At 38.8% G+C, this 21,214-nt stretch overlaps 2 protein-coding genes across 4 annotated transcripts; both read left to right on the forward strand.

Annotated features, from left to right (window-relative positions):
• The first annotated feature begins 2,895 nt into the window (after positions 1-2,895).
• Positions 2,896-8,346, forward strand: LOC134642984 (F-box only protein 30-like). Of its 3 annotated transcripts, none has more exons than XM_063495129.1 (3): positions 2,896-3,025; positions 5,203-7,332; positions 7,516-8,346. In XM_063495129.1, the coding sequence occupies exons 2-3, from the start codon at positions 5,254-5,256 to the stop codon at positions 7,708-7,710; spliced, it is 2,274 nt and encodes a 757-aa protein (XP_063351199.1). In that variant the 5' UTR covers positions 2,896-3,025; positions 5,203-5,253; the 3' UTR covers positions 7,711-8,346. The 3 variants fall into 3 exon arrangements, with proteins under 3 accessions (XP_063351199.1, XP_063351200.1, XP_063351198.1); XM_063495130.1 differs by lacking the exon at positions 2,896-3,025 and adding an exon at positions 3,117-3,225; XM_063495128.1 differs by lacking the exon at positions 2,896-3,025 and adding an exon at positions 3,287-3,376.
• Positions 8,347-9,543: 1,197 nt separating this feature from the next.
• On the forward strand, positions 9,544-16,089 carry LOC134643407 (hydroperoxide isomerase ALOXE3-like). The gene is made up of 15 exons (XM_063495750.1): positions 9,544-9,646; positions 10,768-10,922; positions 11,916-12,120; positions 12,252-12,333; positions 12,438-12,560; positions 12,684-12,787; positions 13,019-13,191; positions 13,268-13,411; positions 13,586-13,789; positions 13,940-14,026; positions 14,132-14,298; positions 14,545-14,666; positions 14,759-14,859; positions 15,557-15,727; positions 15,833-16,089. The coding sequence occupies exons 2-15, from the start codon at positions 10,776-10,778 to the stop codon at positions 16,010-16,012; spliced, it is 2,010 nt and encodes a 669-aa protein (XP_063351820.1). The 5' UTR covers positions 9,544-9,646; positions 10,768-10,775; the 3' UTR covers positions 16,013-16,089.
• Positions 16,090-21,214: the final 5,125 nt, after the last annotated feature.

Here is a 21,214-nt window from a genome sequence, read left to right on the forward strand (position 1 = left end):
TCACTTCTTACACTGAGTCTAAAAAGGACATTTTCTGTGAAAATGAAACCTTTATATTTTTAATTATAAGACAGTCTGGGAAAAATATTTGCCGGAACCTTTTCTGTAATTTCATTTATCATGTTTTTTATGGGTCCGGCCCACTTAAGATTAAAGTGACCTATGATGCAAAATGAGTTTGACATTCCTGATTTAGAGTTTGCATTGTTTCCACCTTCTGCTATTAATACAGTTGCTGCTTATGCTTGCAAAAAGAGACATTACAAAAAAATAGATAAATCACCCACAAAACACTCTTACCTAGCTATTTTACGTCTTCAAAACCTTACTGTCATCAATCAACGTTTTGAAAAGTCTTATGTTACTAGTCCTTATTTTGTTCCGCTTGCAGCAATGTCTGCCCTTCTCATCCACAGCAGACGATTGATAGCCTCTCTTAAAGACAGAAAATAAGAACTGCTTAATAAGCAACAGTGAAAAGAGTCGTACATAAATATCTGTTTTCTTGTTGAAATATTTTACATTAACCCTCTTGCGAATGTGCACAGACAGACATGGTTTTCAGGTTGGTGGGGGTGGGTGAAGTGAGAATTAAAAATAATCTACACAGAGCAAGAAAGTTTTCACAGTTCTGTGAAAAACTAAGTAGTATAGACTACAACCCTCTATAAAATTAAAATTAAATGCACACAATTAATTGATCATCAATAAGTGTGAGCACTTTTATAAAAGCCAACGTTTTGGCAGTTTTCTGGTCAAAAACCCATGAGCTACATCTCAGAATCTACAAGCGTCAGTTAGTATGTTTAATGTTAAAGGTCACAATTAGAAAAAGACAGGACAAGTGTCACTTGTTTGGAAGTGAAAAGAAGATCGCAGTACAGCTTAGGTTTGTCAAGTTGCATCTGAACAACCCACAAGACTTCTGGAATAAAATCCTTTGGACAAAAAAGATCAAAGTGGAGATGTTTGGCTTTAATGCACAGAACCACTTTTGGAGAAAATCAGACAAGGCATATCAGCACAAACACCTCAACTCATCCCTTAAGCACGGTGGCAGAGTGGCAATGATTTGGGCTTGTTTTGCAGTTAAAGGGCTTGTGCACCTTGCAGTCACTGAGTCAACCATAAACTCCTCTAGAGTCAGATGTGAGGCCATCTGTCCAACAGCTAGATCTTGGCCTAAACTGGATTATGCAACAGGACAATCATCCCAAATACAGCAGTAAATCTGCAACAGAATAGTTAAAAAAACAAAAGAAACAAGATGTTGCAATAACCCAGTCAAAGTCCAGACCTCAACCTGAGTGGACTTAAATGCATTTTGTTTGTTTTATTTAGTTCTTTAAATTAAATGACAGTGAGACTTCGGTTGATATGATGTTGATATGATGTAAAACAGCGATATTCCCACTGCATGGGTTTGTTTCAGCACCTCGTGACAGGTGTATTCAGTTCTGCTCAGCTTTGATGTGTCCGTGAGTCAGCTCCCCCGGGTCCTGTGGTGCTGTTATGTAGGTGGCCTCGACCTCTAAACGTGGCACGTCCTTCTGTTAACAGCAATAAAGTGAGGCGTAGTCCATCTTTTTCCACCTGGGAGGAGGCTTAACAAAAACAACAGTGCAACAGTGACCTCTCCTGTTTGTTAGCAATTACTGCATGTTAGTTGAAAAATGTTTGTAAAGCTGCATTCTCTTGGACATGTCAGACCCAAAAGTTTATATGACTTCTGTTTTTAATTTTCAGTTTAGCAGGTTATTCATTTTCTCACTTTTTCGAAAAAGTTAGAATCACCAGCACATGGGGAAATCAGTAATCTTCTTTCAAATGATCGTTTAAGTCATATTTGTAATGTTTTGTGGACTTAAGGCCAGCAACTTTATTTGTAAGTTATTTTTTTGCACGCAGACATAATAAAATGAACAAATAAAATAAATATACAGTATACATTAAGGAGCTTCCGTCATCAGTTCATACACGGTACATTGTAAGGTATCCAGAAATTGCTGAACAGAAGCAAACAAGGAATACAAGTTATTATTGGAAAAAATCTTTTTCACTAATGGCTTAATCTATATAAAATAATCAGGTTTGCATGATGTAATATGCCAGTTTTGTTAGTTAGACTTGCAGTTTATAATGAATTGAAGCTGAACTTAACTTAATTATTGGACCCTCTTGTCCATCCTTATCCACTGGTGTTGGACGAAAGTCCTGTTAATCTTACAGAACCCAACACCATTGGATGGGAGCACGTATAGAATCAGCAGTGGGATGTAACTCAGTACATTCCATTAGGAACTTTACTAAAGTATTGTTTCAGTGTAATTGTATGTTGTTACTTTCTCCTTCTATTTACAATTGTTGTAAATATTGTACTCCAAACAATTTCTCTCTCTCTCTCTCTCTCTCTCTCTCTCTCTCTCTCTCTCTCTCTCTCTCTCTCTCTCTCTCTAATCACATTATTAAACACATCATTGAAGTGATATAAACACATTACTGAAGTAACATTTGTGTGTTCCTATGATATATGTTTGGGCTTCCAAATATATTTTTATAGGTTTTACAAATTTTAATGCTACAATGTCAAAATAACCCATGACATAACAGTACAGTTTTATTCTGTCATAGTTATTATAGATGTCATGATGTATAAGTGGAACTAAACAATGACCATAATGTGTCCTTTTTTAAAAAGTTTATATTAATTGTTCAGTTAAAAACACCAGTTTTTCAGTATTGTTTGCTTTTTACATCGTTGCAAAACTCCATGTCTTCGCCTATGTAGGCAACTCCCGTGATTATTCTCAGCTTTTTTTTTTTCTTTTACCCCGTGTAAAACAGATGTGCGCTTTGGTCAATAAAGTTTTGAACACAAAAAAAGAGAGAGGCTGAGAGGATATGTAGCTAGCTAGTGGCTATCATTAGCACTTTCTCTATAGCTGTAACTGCAGTTAACAGCTGGGTTTGTTGTAATTTTTTTAATACTTTTGATCGGACTTTTTGCTGCCAACATTACGATCAGGTAAGAAGTGCCCTGCATGCTAGCCCGGGTTTATACCGCTGTTGTTTTGAACCGTTCAACTTCCGAGCTAGCTAACTGTTGTTAGCTAACAGTATGAGCCTGCCTGCCATTGTTACAAATACAAGTTGATTTGATGGGGAAGGAGCTGATGACAACAAACAAGCTTGCAGCACTGGAATCGTAATATACTACTGTACACGGTAGTAAAAGCTTCTCGTCTTTTTTGCTCTTGTTTTAAGTAAACTTAGCGGGGAATATTAATCTAGCCACGCTGTGTTTTTGTGTTACATTTGTTGTCAGTGAATGCGCTTTATTTGGGTCACACATCTGAAAAGAGATGCTAGTAAAAAAGTAAGTAGTATTGTTTTGCTAAAATATTGTGGATGTTAGTCGCGTGTTTGGTTATGTATTTATACATGCTGCAAGGTTTAGAAGTGACGGGGTAGCGTTTAACTTTCAGATGGATTTGTTTGTATTCACTCGTTTGCCTGAAGTGGTTACAGAAACAGATGCTCTGAGTAACTTGCCACTGGCGTCAGGGGTTTTCTTTTGTTTTGTTTTTAATCTTTTTACACGTGAGATTTAAAAATGGCTGCACCGTAAGTGTCTTTTCTACATGTCCAGCTTCGTTGGATACATTTTAGACGTGTTTTCAACTCTTAAAGATGTCACTAGCTGATCTCCAAGTCCTGGCTACAAAATAAATTTATTTAATGTGTTCTGTTCACAACTTCTGTTAAAGTCTTTAATATAATCTAGAATCATTCATTATGAGCCAACACACTTTTGCGTTTCATGCCCGTAAGAGGTTAAACTTCAAGTGCACTATCAAATGCTAGTGCAACAGTGGAATTACACTGGCTATGTAGATTCTTAAAGATGAAGATTTATTTTGCTCCTAAATTTGATTTAATACAATTTATTTGTTTTATAAGATTTTTTGGAGCCTTGCCAGTGAATGGCATAATAGATACAGCAGTGTGTTTAATATACTCAAAACGAGTATGCTGTTTTTCAGTATAAGTTAATTTGTCACATTTTTAAACAAAACACACTGCCGACTCAAATCATGCTTAAAATTAGGGAGATAGGTTATTCTCCTGTCCAAAATGTGAAAAAGAAAAGGTTTCAGCGTCCTACACTGACCAGGGAATTTTCCTAATAAGGTACTGAATGAGACAGCCTTTTAGGTGTGTCACGTGACTGCAGCTGAGTTTGTTATTCTTTGGGAGAGAGGGCACTGTTTCACAGTTACCATGCAGGCTTCATTCATGGAAAGAAGAAAACTGCAGAATATTTAGGTTTGCTTTGTCACTACTGATTTTTTCCCCCCAGTGCATTCATATGAGGCATGTTATGTTGTACGCAGAGGGGGCAAGTATAATGCGCGCTCTTTCATGAAATAATTTGTGACAATAAATTAAAAAGTTTAGCACACTTCTTTTGAAATATACTGCAATGAACTACAGTAAAAGTCTCTTTTAAATGCAGTTTCTGCTACCTAGAAATATCATTTCTGTTGTATTACCTACTTTTCTTGTTGCATCTTTAAGAAGCTTTGATGCTTTGCTTACACACTATTTGGTTGAAATAAAGATCTTTAGTACTGAGGCATGGCCCTCATGTGTGACATCTACTGGTTTGTTGTAGTTATAACAACCTTTCAAGACTTGACCAAAACTCTAGGACAGGATAATACTGATTTTATAGTTTCCTTTATTTTATGTGTACAAGGAAGGGCTCAGATGGCTACTTCTTTTTTTTTTTTAAATTTAATTCTTTTATCTTTAATATTTCTCATTTAGAAAGAACAGCTGTAGTAAATGCAGATATGCAATGTGCAACATACTTCATGTGGTGCCGAGATGGCCCACATGTCAGTTATTGTTGTTAGCATGAAGAATTACCTTTCAGGTATATTCCCAGTGACCATTGTGAACTGTCTTTTCAAGATGATGCTATTTATTCTAATTGTAAAACGCAAAATATAGCAATAAATAAATAAATAAAATCTTGGTTTCGTCATTTACTGTATTGTAATAATATCACACTGCATTCTGTTGCTTTTTGACTCTAGCTCTGATACTGTATTAAAGCAGTTTGTTCCACAGATGTGGAGCAGACTTTGTTGCCTATTTGTCGTCACCCTACACTTACTGCATTTGATCTTTTGGCAGGACTGTGGACTGTCTTCTTCCAGAGTCACTCCCCATCACTCTGGTCTGAAGATGGAAGAGGACCATGTTCACTGTATGTCCTGTTTTAACCAGAGGTGCACGGTCAAAGCTGAAACAGGAGCTTCTTGCGAGCTTATAACGTGTCCTTTGGTTTGTGGGGCTGTTTTTCACTCCTGCAAAGTGGATGAACATCAACTTATGTGCCCACTGATGAGGATTCCTTGCCTAAACAGTGGATATGGTTGCCCCGCCACCCTGGTGCGCAACCAGATGTATGCTCACCTGGAAGTGTGTCCAGCTGGACTTGTGTGCTGTACTATGGAGTGGAACAGATGGCCTGTTAGCTGCCTGGATTATACTTCCTATGAAAGCCTGAGCCGTGGTGTGGAAGAGGTGGAGCAGCTGGACATGGCACTTGCCCTTCAGGACCAGCGTACACTGCTGGAGTCCCTCAAGGTGATTGCCATGGCACCTACTGCACAAGGAGAGCCACTTGTCAGTGTTAGTAAAGAGAACAGAGCGACACACTCCACTTTACAAACATGTGCTCCTAAGGCCTCCTCATTTATTCAGTCACCTTCCCCGCTGCCAGCCACTCATCAAGCACAGCCACCCCCACCAGGCTCAGCAAAGGAGAAAATTTTCAGTGGAATTAATGGCTTGAATGAGGAGCACTTTGGTAAACTGTATGAGGCCACAGTTGAGACTGCAAGAAGCTTAGCTGCTGCTTTAGACTTTGTTAGCAGTGCCAGCTCTGGTGAAACCAGTGCAGAGCGTGTGAACAAAGAAGCTGCTGTACAGAAAAGTAGATTGAGCAACAACGGAGACTTTCAGAATGGACTGGAAGACGAAACACATGCAGCTTCAGATAGTTTGCATAAAAGCGGCATTAAGGAGGAAAGTGTTTGTTCAAGCTGTTTGAGTGGAAATGGGTCTCTAAAAGAAACAGATGTAATGATTGTGAATACAGCCAATGGACCATTTTTAGGGTCACCTGAGGCTTGTCTTGAGACGACCTGTCCCATTGAGGTTCAAGATAACTCGCATGCTGATGACTCTCAAGAATTACTTGCCCGTCAAATGGCACCTCCACTCCATGTCAGAAAGCCTGTGGCACAGAGGGCTGGTCATATCGTTCTAGAAGATAGAGGGCTCTTTCTTTCAGAAAACCATGGGGTCGAGAGAAACTACCAGACCTTTAGGGGCCCAAGCCAATCTTCATTTTCTAATGGTCAGATGGGTGTCACTCCAGGCAGGTCATTGTCTAGGTTACAACCCGTAATGGAGGACAAGGCAGTGGATACTTCAGAGCTAGAGCAGGATGACGACCCCATGGGTCTAGGAGAGATCGATCTGATCACAGCAGCCCTGCTCTTCTGTTTAGAGGAGTCTAGAGAGTGCAGAAGGATCTCTGATACAGTCTATATTGATGGTTACCATGTTAACTTTGGCACACAGACTTTCACCTTTCCTGCTGCAATCTTAGTAACTAACACCAGAGTGGGTGACATGGCCTCTGCTTCTGCCTGCGACCATGCTGCCCCACAGATCTCCTACCCCAGCCCTTTCCGTACCCTCCGCTTAGGTCTTGTCCTGGAAGCTCTGGAGGTCGAGGCAGTCCCCCATAACCGTTACCTCCCTCCTAACCCCCGCTACCAGCATATGTTCCCCTTTGTCTGTGGTCAGTCATTCCGCCGGGACCAGTTTTCATCCCATTTCACAAATGTCCACGGTGACATTCACGCTGGTCTCAATGGTTGGATGGAGCAACGCTGCCCCCTGGCATATTATGGCTGCACGTTTTCCCAAAGAAGATTTTACCCATCTGTCCAGGGGGCAAAGGTGATTCATGACAGGCACCTCAAATCCTTTGGAGTCCAGCTTTGCCCTAAAGCAAAACTTCCAGGTGACTCCCAGTCAGACCAGTTTAGTGGGCTTCCTATTGAGATACTGTGGCACATAGCTGGATTCCTGGACAGTTTCAGCTTGTGCCAGCTGTCACTGGTATCAAGGACTATGAGGGAAGTGTGTGCCAGCCTCCTTCAGACCAGGGGTGTAGTGGACCTGCAGTGGGAGCGAAGACAAAGCCCTGGTCCTCATGGCACTGTGTCATGGCAGACGAAAAATAAAGTAAGCAGAAATCCAGTGTACTGTACTGTATACTGATGTTTAACTATTTCTCTAAAGTAGTTATTAAAATTTCTTGTTAGCACCAATGTATATAGCTATCATACTACCTATATTAAATGCAAAGTAATATATAAATGGCCAGATTTTAAAGATAATAAATCAAAAACGACTTTTTTAATTTAGGTGTGGCGATTCAGCACTGCCTTCAGCCCGGTGTTATCGTGGGGCTTCACTGATGTCCCCAGCATGTCGAACCACCTTAAGAAGTGCCACTTCAACACTGTGGAGCATAAGAACGAGCCTGTACCCCTTCCCGCCATGTGCACCGCACGGGATGGACACTCACTCCGTCGCGTCCTACGCCATGTTAACATCTGACCAAACACGACCGACCAGTCAAAGCTGCATGAGATTCACTGTCGTAATCTGTGAATGCTGCAACTAAAAAAAAAAAAAAAAATCTCTTCCTGCATCACACTAGATTATGAAGAAGCCTTAATGAAAACACACTTCACTTGCCAGGTTTGGTGGGTGTGTGTGTGTGTGTGTGTGTGTGTGTGGTCCCTGTGGAGAGAGAGAAATAAAACAAACATTTCACTTCGCATGGATATGATCTGAAAATGTGCACTTATTCTGTTAAGATGAACTATATTTTCTTGAGTACAGATATGCACAGTGGATTTATATTATTCTATGTGACATGATATCTATATTAACAGGAATTTAAATGTTTTCACACTCTTGCCTTTCAGTAGTAGCCATGGAAAAGCAGATTGTTGTTTTTGGTTTTTTTGCATAATTTCTGTCTGTCAGAAGGTATGCCAGCACTTTATATAATATTTGATATTTTTCCTCCTCAGTGACCCCAAATGATATAGCTCTGATGTCTTCAACTGTCAGCCAGTTGCAAACTTGTTGTCTGGGTGTGTAGGATGTCCGGATGTGAGTGTAAACAGGTGGATAACACAGTAATGCATGTGCTTTAAAACAGTTTAATAAAGTCTTTACAATTTTTGTACAGTTCTTTCTTATTTTGGAGGGTTTGTTTTATTTATTTATTTCTATTACTGTAACTAGGCTAGTACAGTTAAATCACAGTTAAAATATCAAGTGAGCATCAGTTCCCTGGGCATGTGTTTGCCATGTGTTCCCTAAACACATGGCAAATTTTTAAACAGATGAACCTATAGTATCAGGAGACAACACCGGGTGTTACTCCAGTCAGGTACAAACTGAAAACTGAGGCTACAATTTGCAGAGGCTCACCTAAATTGGACATTATAATATTGGAAAAATGTCTCACGAGTCTCCATTTCTGCTGCAATACATGTCTGTAAACATGAAAGCATGATTCATCCTGCCTTGTATCAACAACTCAGACCACTGCTAGTGGAGTGGGGGACAGTTTCTTGGGACACTTTGGGCCTCTTGGTACTGATTGAGCATCATTTAAATAGTGTACCCATCTTCCGATGGCTGCTTCCGGCAGGATAACGCCAATGTCGCAAAGCCGATTTCATTCCAAACTGGTGTCTTGAACGTGAAAATGAAGTCGTTGTACTCAAATGTCCTTCACAGTCACCAGACCTCAACCCAGTAGAGCACCTTTGGCATGTGGTGGAACAGGAGGTTTCATCCCGGCTGTACTGCCAATAAATCTGCAGCAGTTTGCAGATTTTTTGGCCATTATTGGAATCTATGGAAAAACAGTGCATTTAAAAACTACAGCTACATCTATTATTGTCATCAACTCTAGAATAACATTTACGGTATAATTTAGATTAACCTCAGCTAAATTAATTATAAAACATTTTCACCACTTCTTTTTCTAGTCAAATATCAGCATTAAAATATTCATAAACAAATACAACAGTATTTATATTCTCTTGGTGAAAATACAGGAAAACTGGTGATAAAAATCATCTACATTTTTTAATTGTGTGAAAATATTTCTATTGCGTCTAGTACTAGATTTAGCATCAGCGTATTTATATTTTACATTTGCATTTAGATTATTCCTAATTCAAAAAGCACATCTACCACTAATGTGTTTGATTATTAATTATATTTAACTAATAATAATTATTGTCTTTTGGATCTGACAGGATCAAACCGTTCATGAAAAACATGTTTCCTCAGTGTCTGTACAGCTGCTCATCCGACCTACTTGCAGACTGGAGTCAGACTAAAATGAGCTACAGCTCCCTCTGTTGGCCAGATAACATCACTGCGAAGTCTGGACTCAATCCCCAACTTCTACTACAGAGATTTAATATACTAAATGCTGCTTCCTTATTCACAAGAGGTTGCCACAGTGAGTAGCTTTACATGTTTAATTTAGCAGGGTTCTTTTTTTTTGCCAGATGCACTTCCTAATGCAACCCCAAAGGGATTTGTTTCTCCTCCCGGGATCATATAGTGAAACATCATTAGCAAGTGAAGATTAAATTAACAGAATAAGCATATTACCACAGTTCAAACTGATCTTTTCCAGAGGGAGAAAGAGTTGGTGTTGGTGCTGGTGTTGAGCCATTCTTAACTGTGAAGAAGTAATCTTTAGAGTCACAATGGGACAGACTCAAAGCAAGTATTCAGACCACAAACAAGAAAGACTTAATGCAGCTGCTCACTGTAAATCTGCATCGAATAACTTCATGCATCTTTCCACTTGAGTTTTGAGGTTGAGTTGAGTTAGCTGAGCATGCAGGTTACAATAGGTAAGGGTAAAGGACCACATATACATGACTTTATTTTGACAGACATATACAAGGGGATAAGCCAGTGTAGCTCTAAGAGGGTTACACAAAAAAGGGGTTACAGCACATAACCAACATTTTCTAACTATGATTGAAAAATCACCTTAAAAATCAAAATTGTCTCATAAACCTAAATTTCCATTTCTTATCCAATTCGGGGTTGCACATTGGCTGGAACCTATCTCAACTGACAGTTTATATTTATATTGATGCTGTTTATTTGATATTAAATGGATCTGCTAACCAACGGGAAAACAATAATTATCTGGAAAAATGTCTGTGGGGTTTTTTTTCCAAGTATAGACTACACATTCACCTAAGGAGCTGCTCTCAAGCAAACCTGATTAACCAGGCATACCTGTTAAGTTTATTTTTAAAAGGGAGAAATGTAACTCCCACTTTAGTTGAAACCACAGATAAAGCCGACGACTAGTGCAGCTTCTAAGAGGAGAGTAAGAACGGCTCCAAAGCAAGGGTTTGTGTACTTACTGTGCTTGTGCTTGCTATGATAGCTGATTATCATTGCATTTTAGGTTTAATAATGTACCCGGGACAACATTCAATGAAGCTGGGCTTAAACAAGAATTTCGTTTGATGAATATTTTTAAGTTTACAAAAGTTAACGTTGTTTGCTATCATATTTTTGAGGTTTATTTTCTTCTCCTACACTTTTTCAAAGACATAAGCATGGCGGAGTACAAGCTAGAGGTGACAACCGGTGACATGAAACACGCAGGGACAATGGACAATATATACATCACCCTGTTTGGAACAGAAGGGCAGAGTGACCGAACTAAGTTGGACAACTTGGGCATCGACTTTAAATCCGGCAAGGTAAGATATATTCAGAGTTACAATGTTTATAAAATAGGGGGGTGGGGCTTGTTCCTTCCTCCAGGGGCAAAGTGTAGCAATGTTTTGAGTCACTCTTAGGGACTAGGGAGAGAACCTACCAGCACCTGATGCCATTGACGACACAGTTCCCACAAACACAAAAATGATGCAAAAAATATTATTTTTAATAAATATGATAAAAACTACTGGATTGAATTGTTTATGGACTATAACAGTGACAAATACTCCCCAGCCAGTGGTTTGGTACACCTTGCTAGTACTGGGGAGGGAACACTATTTTCCTTCAGAACTGCCTTAATGCTTCATTATAGAGAAAAATTCCTCCAAGAATTTGAGCCATCTTGCAGTTGCACCAGATTTTCCAGCTGTACATCCATGATGTGCATCTTCTGTTCCAAAACATGCCAAAGGAGCTCTATTACACTGATGTCTGGTAACGGTGGAGGCCATTTGAGTACAGTGAGCTCGTTGTAAGTACTAAGGGTACTAAGAGGCCCAGAATGTGCCAAGAAAATTATTCCCGCACCATTACACCACCAGCAGCCTGGCCCATTGGTATAACTAACACGTCCATGCTTTCATGTTGTATTATGCTTTCATTATGCCAAATTGTGACCCTTGCAGCAGAAACTGAGACAACTCCAATATTCACCCAGGCTTTCGATGTTCAGTTTGAATTTCAGCAGGGTTTACCATGTCTATATCCCAAAATGAATCTAGTTGTTGCCATGTGATTGATCATATTTGTGCGTTAATGAGCAGCAGAAAAGGTGTACCTAATATAGTGTCCTGTGAATGTATGTTGAAGTCCACTAAATTCAGCCTTTTTTTCCCCCAAGCACTTAAAAGCTTTATCTTGACTGACTGCACTATTGCAGGAGTCTCTAGCTTGCTTTCAACATGCATGTATGATAAAGTCGAATAATGCAATGAGTTTGCTTTTCAACGTTTGTTTTATATTCTTACTTCCAGACAGGAGCGTACACCATAAAAACCAGTATGTCACTGGGAAAGCTTCTTCTTGTCAAGGCTGAGAAAGATCCATTTTTTCTAATCTCAGAAGATGAGTGGTACTGCTCCAGAATAGTGGTGACCACTCCAGAGGGAGATGTCGTTCTCTTCCCCTGTCACAGATGGATCTCCAGGGGAGAGCTAGTGGAGCTCAGAGGAGGGCGAGGTCTGCTAAAAAAATGAAATGGCAATTCATTATAAGTTAATGATGCTAATATCATTGAATGTTTTTCAAACATTGTTGTATTTTGCTTTTGACTATTTTTTTTTATTTGAAACCGTTTTTATACCTCACAGCTATGAAGGTTTTTGAGGATGATCATCCTCTGCTGATTGACCACAGAAGAAATGAGCTACTAGATAAAAAGAAATTGTACCAGTAAGTTTACATGCATATTTATACTGCTAATACTCTGTCTTTTAACATTAAACATTGAGCTATACACTTGACTTTACACTTTCTTTTGTTGTTGTTGTTTTTAGATGGGAGATCACTGATGAAAAGCTACCACACCACAGCCATTTTAAAAATGTGTCTGAGTTTCCAGCTGAACTACGTTTCTCTGCAGCCAAATCAGATGAGATGCTTCATACCAAAAGGATGATGTAAGTTAGGAATTCAATCTGTATCTTAATAGTAGCTCCAAAAAAAGGGCAAAAGATTTTTTTGAATTGTGAATTACTGGTCATGTATCTTGTTTAAAATTTTTCTTACTCCTCCTCACTTAGTGGTGCTGAACTGATCTTCAAGGGGCTCGTTGGATCTACTAAACAATGGAAAAACACAGATGATATAAAGAAGACCTTTTGGTTCAAAAAGACTACAATATCAGGTAGAAAACACCATCTTGGTGAAATACATCTACATCAACGGCTGACACGTCAATAACTGTCAGCAGCTAAACCTGAAGAAATTAGACTGTTTTATAGGGCCGTATTATAAAGGACAGTCTGAATCTTGTTTTTCTTTGTTGTTTGCAGTGATGATGAGCAGGTACTCATTTGCAAAAATGCAATAATTACTGAAAAAATAGGAAACATTGTTTTTTGCCAATGTGTTTCAGAGTATGTCATGCAACACTGGAAGGATGATGACCTTTTTGGATTCCAGTTTCTGAATGCTATAAACCCAAATGTGATCAAGAGGTGCTCAGAACTTCCCCCAAACTTTCCCGTCACAGAGGAGATGGTGAAGCCATTCCTGAGAGATGGGACCTCCTTGAAGCAGGAAATGGGGGTATGAATGAAACGTAGTTTTAAAATTTGCTGTCTCCAGTTAACTTCTGAGCTTCTGTTCTCTGTTGTTTGATCAGAAAGGAAATATCTTCATCTGTGACCAGAAGATCATGGATGGAATACCCACCAGGACGTATGATGGTCACCCTCTGCATGTGACAGCTGGCTTGTGTTTGTTCTACATGAACCCAGAGAACAAACTGATGCCAATTGCAATACAGGTATTTTACTGAGAGAACAGATGGCATTCATATTATGAGCTCTTTTGTGTTGCGCAGTGATGACGTGCATGTGGAGCCACTGGTATCATTATGCATTTAAGTTGTAGTTTTTCTCTCTCTTTTTGTTTGTATTTTTTCAATATATTTATTATCTTTATTTTCTTATAAATCCAGCTGCATCAACAGCCTTCTGAGCAGAACCCCATCTTTCTGCCCAGTGACTCTGAGACAGACTGGCTGCTAGCCAAGCTGTTTATTAAAAGTTCAGATCTACTGGAACATCAAGCAGTCTATCACCTCATGAGCACTCACTTTCTGGCAGAGGTCTTTGCTATTGCTACTTTCCGCTGCTTCCCTGAGATTCATCCTCTCTACAAGGTAAAATGACACCACAAATTAACAGGTGTGGTAATATATACTATAGAAAAACCTATTTCAACATTAAAAATAATTTCTTTTCTGTTAACAGAACTTCACTTTGATTTGTTTTCTAACTTGTATTTGGTATTTTACCCTCTGTCTGCACAGCTACTGATCCCACACTTCCGTTACACTCTGAACATAAACAGCGGGGCTCGCAACAATCTGTTGGGACCTGATGGGCCTTTAACCATTGTATGCATATGTACATCCCAACGCTCTCATAGTTCTTGTATTTTATATTTCAATAACTATAAATTCCAGAAACCTACCAAACTACAACTATTTAATTACCAATAGAGTTCACTTGGATATGAGGGGATAAAAGAGCTCATGAGACGGGGTCTCTCCAGAATGACCTACAGCTCCCTCTGCCTGCCAGAGAACATCGCTGCACGAGGACTGCAGTCAATCCCCAATTTCTACTACAGAGATGATGGCCTCAAGCTGTGGAACATCATCAACAGGTCAGGATTAAATTAACTCTATGGAAATAATACAGTTTTTAAGCAACAGCATTGCAATACAGCTGCAAGATGTTCATTACTAGATAATATTAATCTGATTTTGTTAGTTTGGTACACTACACATTGCATTTATATTTTTGCAACTACAACAATGATTAATTGATGGAACTTGGTGTTAATATGGTTTTACAATGCAAATTTAATATAAAATTGTATTTACATGCATATATTACATATTTTTACCAGCTTTGTTAAGTATATAGTGGAGCACTATTATCCATCAGACAGCGATGTGTGCAAGGACACCGAGCTGCAGGAATGGATCAATGAGATATTTACACACGGCTTCTTAGGAAACAAACTCTCTGGTAAATAATAAATACCCTCAATTATATTTGTCACATAAAGCCTAGGTTATAATGAAAAAAATAGTGACTGACAGCGAGCGTTCTGTTAACAGGGTTTCCGGCATCCTTTAATACTGTTGAGGAGGTGATCAAGTTTATCACCATGGTGATCTTCACAGTGTCAGTTCAACATGCTGCAGTCAATAATGGACAGGTATGACAGCACGCTATGTAATTATGTTTGATCAAGTACAGTGAGTCTTTGCATCTCCAATAAGGAATTGATTCAGCTGCCTTTTGGCCACAGAGAAGTGTCTCTATTCTATTCCATGTTTCCCTGGTTTGCATTTTTGTAAAGGATACATACTGCAGCAGATCCAGAGAAACACCTCATAATTTTACAAGAAATTTAGGAGCATTTGGCTGAGTAAGTCAAGTCATTCCAAGTTACTGCAACCAGTTCTTTGGATCATTGTCCCATCATGCTGGGATAAGCTGAGTTATCAGATTTTATGCAAACATGTGAATGTTGTCAAATTCTGACATTCTGAAACCAACTACATTTTCCAGATATTCAACTTTCACCTAATGCTATCATAATGAAGCAAAAATCAAAAAACACACATTATGGCACGCAAAATCTTGGACCACATTTATCATTTATATAACTATATAAAACATTTAGTAAAATCTGCTTTGTCAGTTATTCTCTCCGACTATAATTCCCTTTGCTTTATGTATCAGAAAAACATAATAGAAGAATAATAGAATTTGCTGTAGCTCTGAAGATATTGGTGGATAATGTTTAACGTGAGAACAGATATCTACCCTTATTTACATAGATACAATAGCTATGTCCTTTGTTTGAAAAATAAAGCAAGTCATTTATAAAAACTTCTGTTTCATTCTAGTTTGACTACAGTTCCTGGGCGCCCTGTGGCTCAGGCTTGCTTCACAAACCTGCTCCAACCACAAAGGGGCAGTCAAGCATGACGACATTATTGGAGACTCTTCCAAATATTGGGGAGACAGTAAAGTTTGCAGGAATGCTTTGGGTACTTTCCCACAAGTATACAAATGTGGTATGTATCTTTTTTTCTTTTCATGCTTTATTTATATTCCTTTAAAAAAAAAGAGTATCACAAATAAAATATTGTTAGTCTGACTAACTAATTTTGCCTCTGCAGGTTCTGTTGGGTCAGTACCCTGAAGAACGATTCGATGAACCTACCCCGAAACAAATGATTAAAGAGTTTCAAGCAGAGCTGTCCTACCTCAGTGAAGAAATTACAGCAAGAAATTCTCGGCTTGAAGTACCCTACACATATCTGAACCCGACTGAAATAGAGAACAGTGTAACCATTTAGTCAACAATACATGGTATCCTGCTTTCTTTGTCTATAATTCTGGTACATATAGTACCAAGTGAGGTGACGCTGGCAGCTTCTCGGGTTTTATATGTTAGTTGTATCATGATAAATAGGCATGTTCATTTTTTGTATCTACTATGTATTACATAGATTACAAGATTAGTTTGGGGACATTTTTTTTACAACAAAATGAGAAAATGGTTTTTAATTTGTCATAATTTCATGCTTTTTAAAGAATATACGTACAATTAAAATAGTTTGTTCCTATACGCCTAAAAGTAGCATGCACATCTGAGTAACTAACCCCAGTGAGTTCAGACTGTCACTGCTTTTTTTGGTTGAAGGAGGCACATGATAGACACATAGTGTGTGCATATCAAACGTCACAAGGGATAATGCCTATTACCCTAACACACACTTGTTAACTACTTATAGATATGTAAAGGTTAGTCCTTCTTTTACAATGCTGAAGATTTAGACTTTGAGCCAATGTAAGGTTTATAGCACAGTTGTATAAAATAAAAAGCACTGGTAATTACCAAAATCATTTTTTAATTTTTTTGTAATGGTTAGTGCAGCAGTATGCACAAGCTGAATTGTAAGTATTGTTATCCATTAATTTTCAAATTTACTGTTTTATAAAAAAGAAGAAGAAATAGTAAACTAATTATTTTTTAATTAAGATACCAAATTTTATTATTTACTTGTATTCCTGAACAGAAAAAAATATATATGCTTGATTCATTTCTGACCACTCAGAGAAGTCCAATGTGTTGGCTAAAATTTGGGTGTAAAAATGTGAACTCACTTTATTTCCCTAATAACAATATAATTCTTAATTTTAAACAACTTTTTGACATATTTCTAAAATATTTATTTTGTGTTTTCACGACAGGTGGCCTAACAAATATGTTAAGCAATGTATAATATCCAGCTTAAAAAACTACCCAGCTTAAAAAACTACAGGCAGATGTTGTTTTATTACAAGAAACTCACAGACCTGTCACAGGTTTAAATGAACTTAAAACACCTGAGTTTCCTACTGTGTTAGCAGCCTGTTATAACTCTAGACAAAGGGGAGTAGCAATTTTAATACATAAAAATGTTAATTTTACAGTACTCGATACAGTTATAGATCCAGAGGGTAGATTTCTAATTATTAAACTATCAATATTGAACAAAAAGCTATGCATTGTAAGTATATACGGTCCAAATGTTGATGATCCCTCATTCTTCCACGGTTTTTTTAGTGCACTCTCTGAACACCTTGATTGCACACTCATTCTTGGGGGAGACCTCAACCTGGGACTAAATGAAGAAATGGATAGGCTCAATACAGCAGGAACTCAGCGTAATTGGCAGTCCACAAATATAATCAAACAGTATATGAGCGACTATGGCCTTTGCGATGCATGGCGCTCCCTCCACCCCAACAGTAAGGAATATTCTTTCTTCTCACATGTTCATCACTCCTATTCTCGTCTGGATTATTTTCTGGTCAGCAGCTCACTGCTGAGTGACATTTCAGACACTGAGATTCACCCTATAGCTGTCAGCGATCATGCTCCTGTATCTTTAACATTGATGCACAAGAATAATACTACACCAAGTAAAAACTGGAGATTTAACACATCACTGCTCAAAGATGAAGACTTTATTAAATATTTTAAAAAAGAATGGACTTCATATTTAGACTTTAACGACACTCCCGGAACATCTGCTTCTGTTCTATGGGAAGCAGGGAAAGCTGTGATGAGGGGTAAAATAATTTCTTTCTCATCAAATAAAAAGAAAGAAGAAAACAAAAATATTCAGGAATTAGAAAAAAACATCAAATCCTTGGAAGAAGCCTACGCATCCCACCAAGATCAAGAAATAATGAACAAAATATGCAAAACAAAACTAGAATTAAATGAAATTATTAATAAAAAAACAGAATTCCTAGTACAAAGACTTCGCTTGCAGAATTTTGAACACAGTAACAAATCCGGTCGATTTCTAGCTAACCAGTTAAAAATAAATAAAGAAAAAACAACTATATGTGCTGTTAAAGATCTATCGGGGAACACAATATATGACCCTGGAAGAATAAACAACATTTTTAGGGATTTCTATGAAACTTTATATTCACCACAAATAAACCCATCTAATAATGAAATTGATCAGTTTCTTGACAACGTAAATCTTCCGAAATTACTAGACAGTCAAGCAATGGCACTGGATTCGCCACTGACGCCAGGTGAACTCCAGGAAGCCCTGATAAGTATGCCCAATAATAAGGCTCCAGGTCCCGACGGCTTTCCTGCAGAATTCTACAAAGAATTCTGGACAATTTTGGCACCAGTATTCCGCGGAATGTTGCAGGAAATCAAGGAAAATGGCAGACTTCCATCAAATATGAATTCTGCCAACATTAGTCTCCTACTAAAACCAGGCAAGGACCCTTTATTTCCCTCAAGCTATCGTCCAATATCTCTTTCTTATAAATGTAGACCTCAAAATAATCTGCAAAGCTCTCTCAAAGAGACTAGAGAAAATAACCCCCCTTTTAATTCATCCTGACCAAACTGGTTTCATAAAAGGTAGACACTCATCAACAAACACTCGTAGATTACTTAATTTAATAGACTACTCATGCAGTAAAAACATTGAAACCATAATATTATCTCTAGATGCAGAAAAAGCGTTTGACAGAGTAAACTGGAAATTTCTATTTGCAACTTTACACAAATTTGGTTTTGGAACCTCTTTCATAAACTGGATAAGAATATTATACAATTCTCCAACAGCTTGTATCAGGACAAATGACCAGACATCCTCCAGCTTCTGTCTCCTGAGGGGCACCAGGCAGGGATGCCCACTCTCCCCTTCACTTTTTGCAATTTTTATCGAACCACTAGCGGCAGCATTTAGACAGGCCACAACAATTAAGGGCATAAAATGTAAGAACGTAGAACATAAAATCAGTCTCTATGCAGATGATGTGTTGCTTTTTCTGCAAAACTCACAAACCAACCTTTCTGAGGTAATTACTCTAATAAACTGGTTTTCAAGAGTTTCAGATTATTCAATTAACTGGTCAAAATCTACAGTTCTTCCCATTAACTGCTCCTTCCATAACTCTTCTTCTGCCCCACTACAATCTGGAAACATTAAATATTTGGGTATTAATGTTTCTCTTAAGCTTTCAGACTTAACTAAATTAAACCACATCCCACTTCTTAAGAAAGTAGAAGGTGATCTGACTAGATGGAAATCTTTACCCATATCACTCATGGGAAGGGTCGTCACTATAAAAATGATGATCTTGCCAAAAATAAATTACTTATTTTTAATGATCCCTAACAAACCATCACAAGATTGGTTCAGATCTCTGGATTCATATATTTCTAAATTCCTTTGGAAAGATAAACCCCCGCGTATCAGCTTAAAAACGCTACAAAGAACTAAGGATAAAGGAGGATTAGATCTGCCTAATTTTCAACAATACTTTTTAGCCAACAGGCTTCAGTTCATTTCAGAATGGTTAAAACATACCCTCTTAGATGAGCCCTGGCTAGATGTTGAACAGGCACTATGCAATGATCTAGAGATTTCAGACCTACCATTTATCAGCTCAAACATCAAAAGATATGAATGCTTCAAAAGTGTTAACATCAGCTCTTCTCTGACAGCATGGTGGGAGTTTCTAAAAATAACGGAGTCTTCATTAATCCCATGCAAACGTACACCTATCTGGAATAACCCTGACATATTACAAAACAATAATATGATTAATTTTCCAGAATGGAGTTGTAAAGGAATTAAATACTTAGAACATATATTAGAGGGAACAGAATTTATTTCATTTGACAGACTAGTTGCACAATATGGGATCAACAAGAAAAGGTTTTTAGAATATCAACAAATTAAATCCATAGTAAAAAATAAATTTTACCCCAGTCAAGCTGAATTACAAACACCACCAAGTGTGGTACATTTTCTTACTCTTAAATCCCCCAAATTATTATCTAAAATATACAGAACACTTTCTAAAATAGATGAATCAGTATCCCTTCCTATTGCAAAGTGGGAAGCAGATTTATCAGTAAGCTTAGACCAAAACTTCTGGTCTCAGGTATGCTTAAAAACCTTTAAATTGATTAAAAATCCCAGTCTGCAATTAATACAATACAAAATACTACATAGAGTGCACTATACTGGTCATCGGATGTTCAAGATGGGCTTTACATCTTCCAACAACTGCTCACACTGTCAAGGCAATACACCAGACAATTACATCCACGCTCTTTGGTTCTGTTCACCAGTTCAGAAGTTTTGGCGTGAGATATGTGAAGACTTATCAAAGTGTCTGAAATGTAAAATTCCAGCCTCCCCTTTAGTGTGCTTGTTGGGAAAATTGGATGATGTCACTACAGAAACTAATACAGTCCACATGGTTTTTACTGCCCTATGCATCGCCAAGAAAACGATCCTCATGAACTGGAAAAATAAAAATAATCTTAATTCTAGCCAATATAGAAACCATCTAATAGATCACATTAGTCTTGATACAGCCTCTGCCACCACATTAGATCAATCCCTCTGGGCTCCTTTGATCGGCTCCGTCACCTAGAGGGGGTGGGGGGTCGTGGTTTGGTCCCGTCTTAGCTATTGTGGTTGATGTGGAGGTTGGGACGGGCTTAGGGCGCCTGGAGGACCCCTAGAGACGTTATCCCGGGAGGGCTCAACCCGGGGGGCTGTGGTCATAACCTGGTCAGTGGCTCTGGTTGCTCTTAGAGGGTGTTCTCCTCGTGGCTGCATGCAGCGGGGGTTGGGGGATGGTCTGTGCTGGCGGACGTAGGTTACTGGCCTGGTGGCCTGGCTGCCCCTGAGTGGATCCGGGGCAGGCGGGGGGGCTTGGGGTTCGGGGGTGCTTCGTCTCCGTGATGGGGCTCTGGCTGGGCCTTGGGGGCTTCGGTCCTAGTCGGTGTGTCGCCGAGGTTGTGGGCGGGTGGGTGCACGGGGGCTCAGCCCTGGCGCAGGGGGCCTCTGGTGCATCGGCCTAACTGGGGGGCTCTTTAACTGGCGGGGAGGTTGTTCCATCCTTGCAGAAGTCCACTCTGCAGGTGGGGGAGAGACATAGGAGAGGTGGAGAACAAACCTAACCTGGGTGTCTGTTGTCTTGTGTAGTCTGGGAGATGATTGAATGTTAGGGTG

This window comes from Pelmatolapia mariae, linkage group LG15 (genome assembly GCF_036321145.2).
Source record: "Pelmatolapia mariae isolate MD_Pm_ZW linkage group LG15, Pm_UMD_F_2, whole genome shotgun sequence".
Lineage (NCBI taxonomy): Eukaryota > Metazoa > Chordata > Actinopteri > Cichliformes > Cichlidae > Pelmatolapia > Pelmatolapia mariae.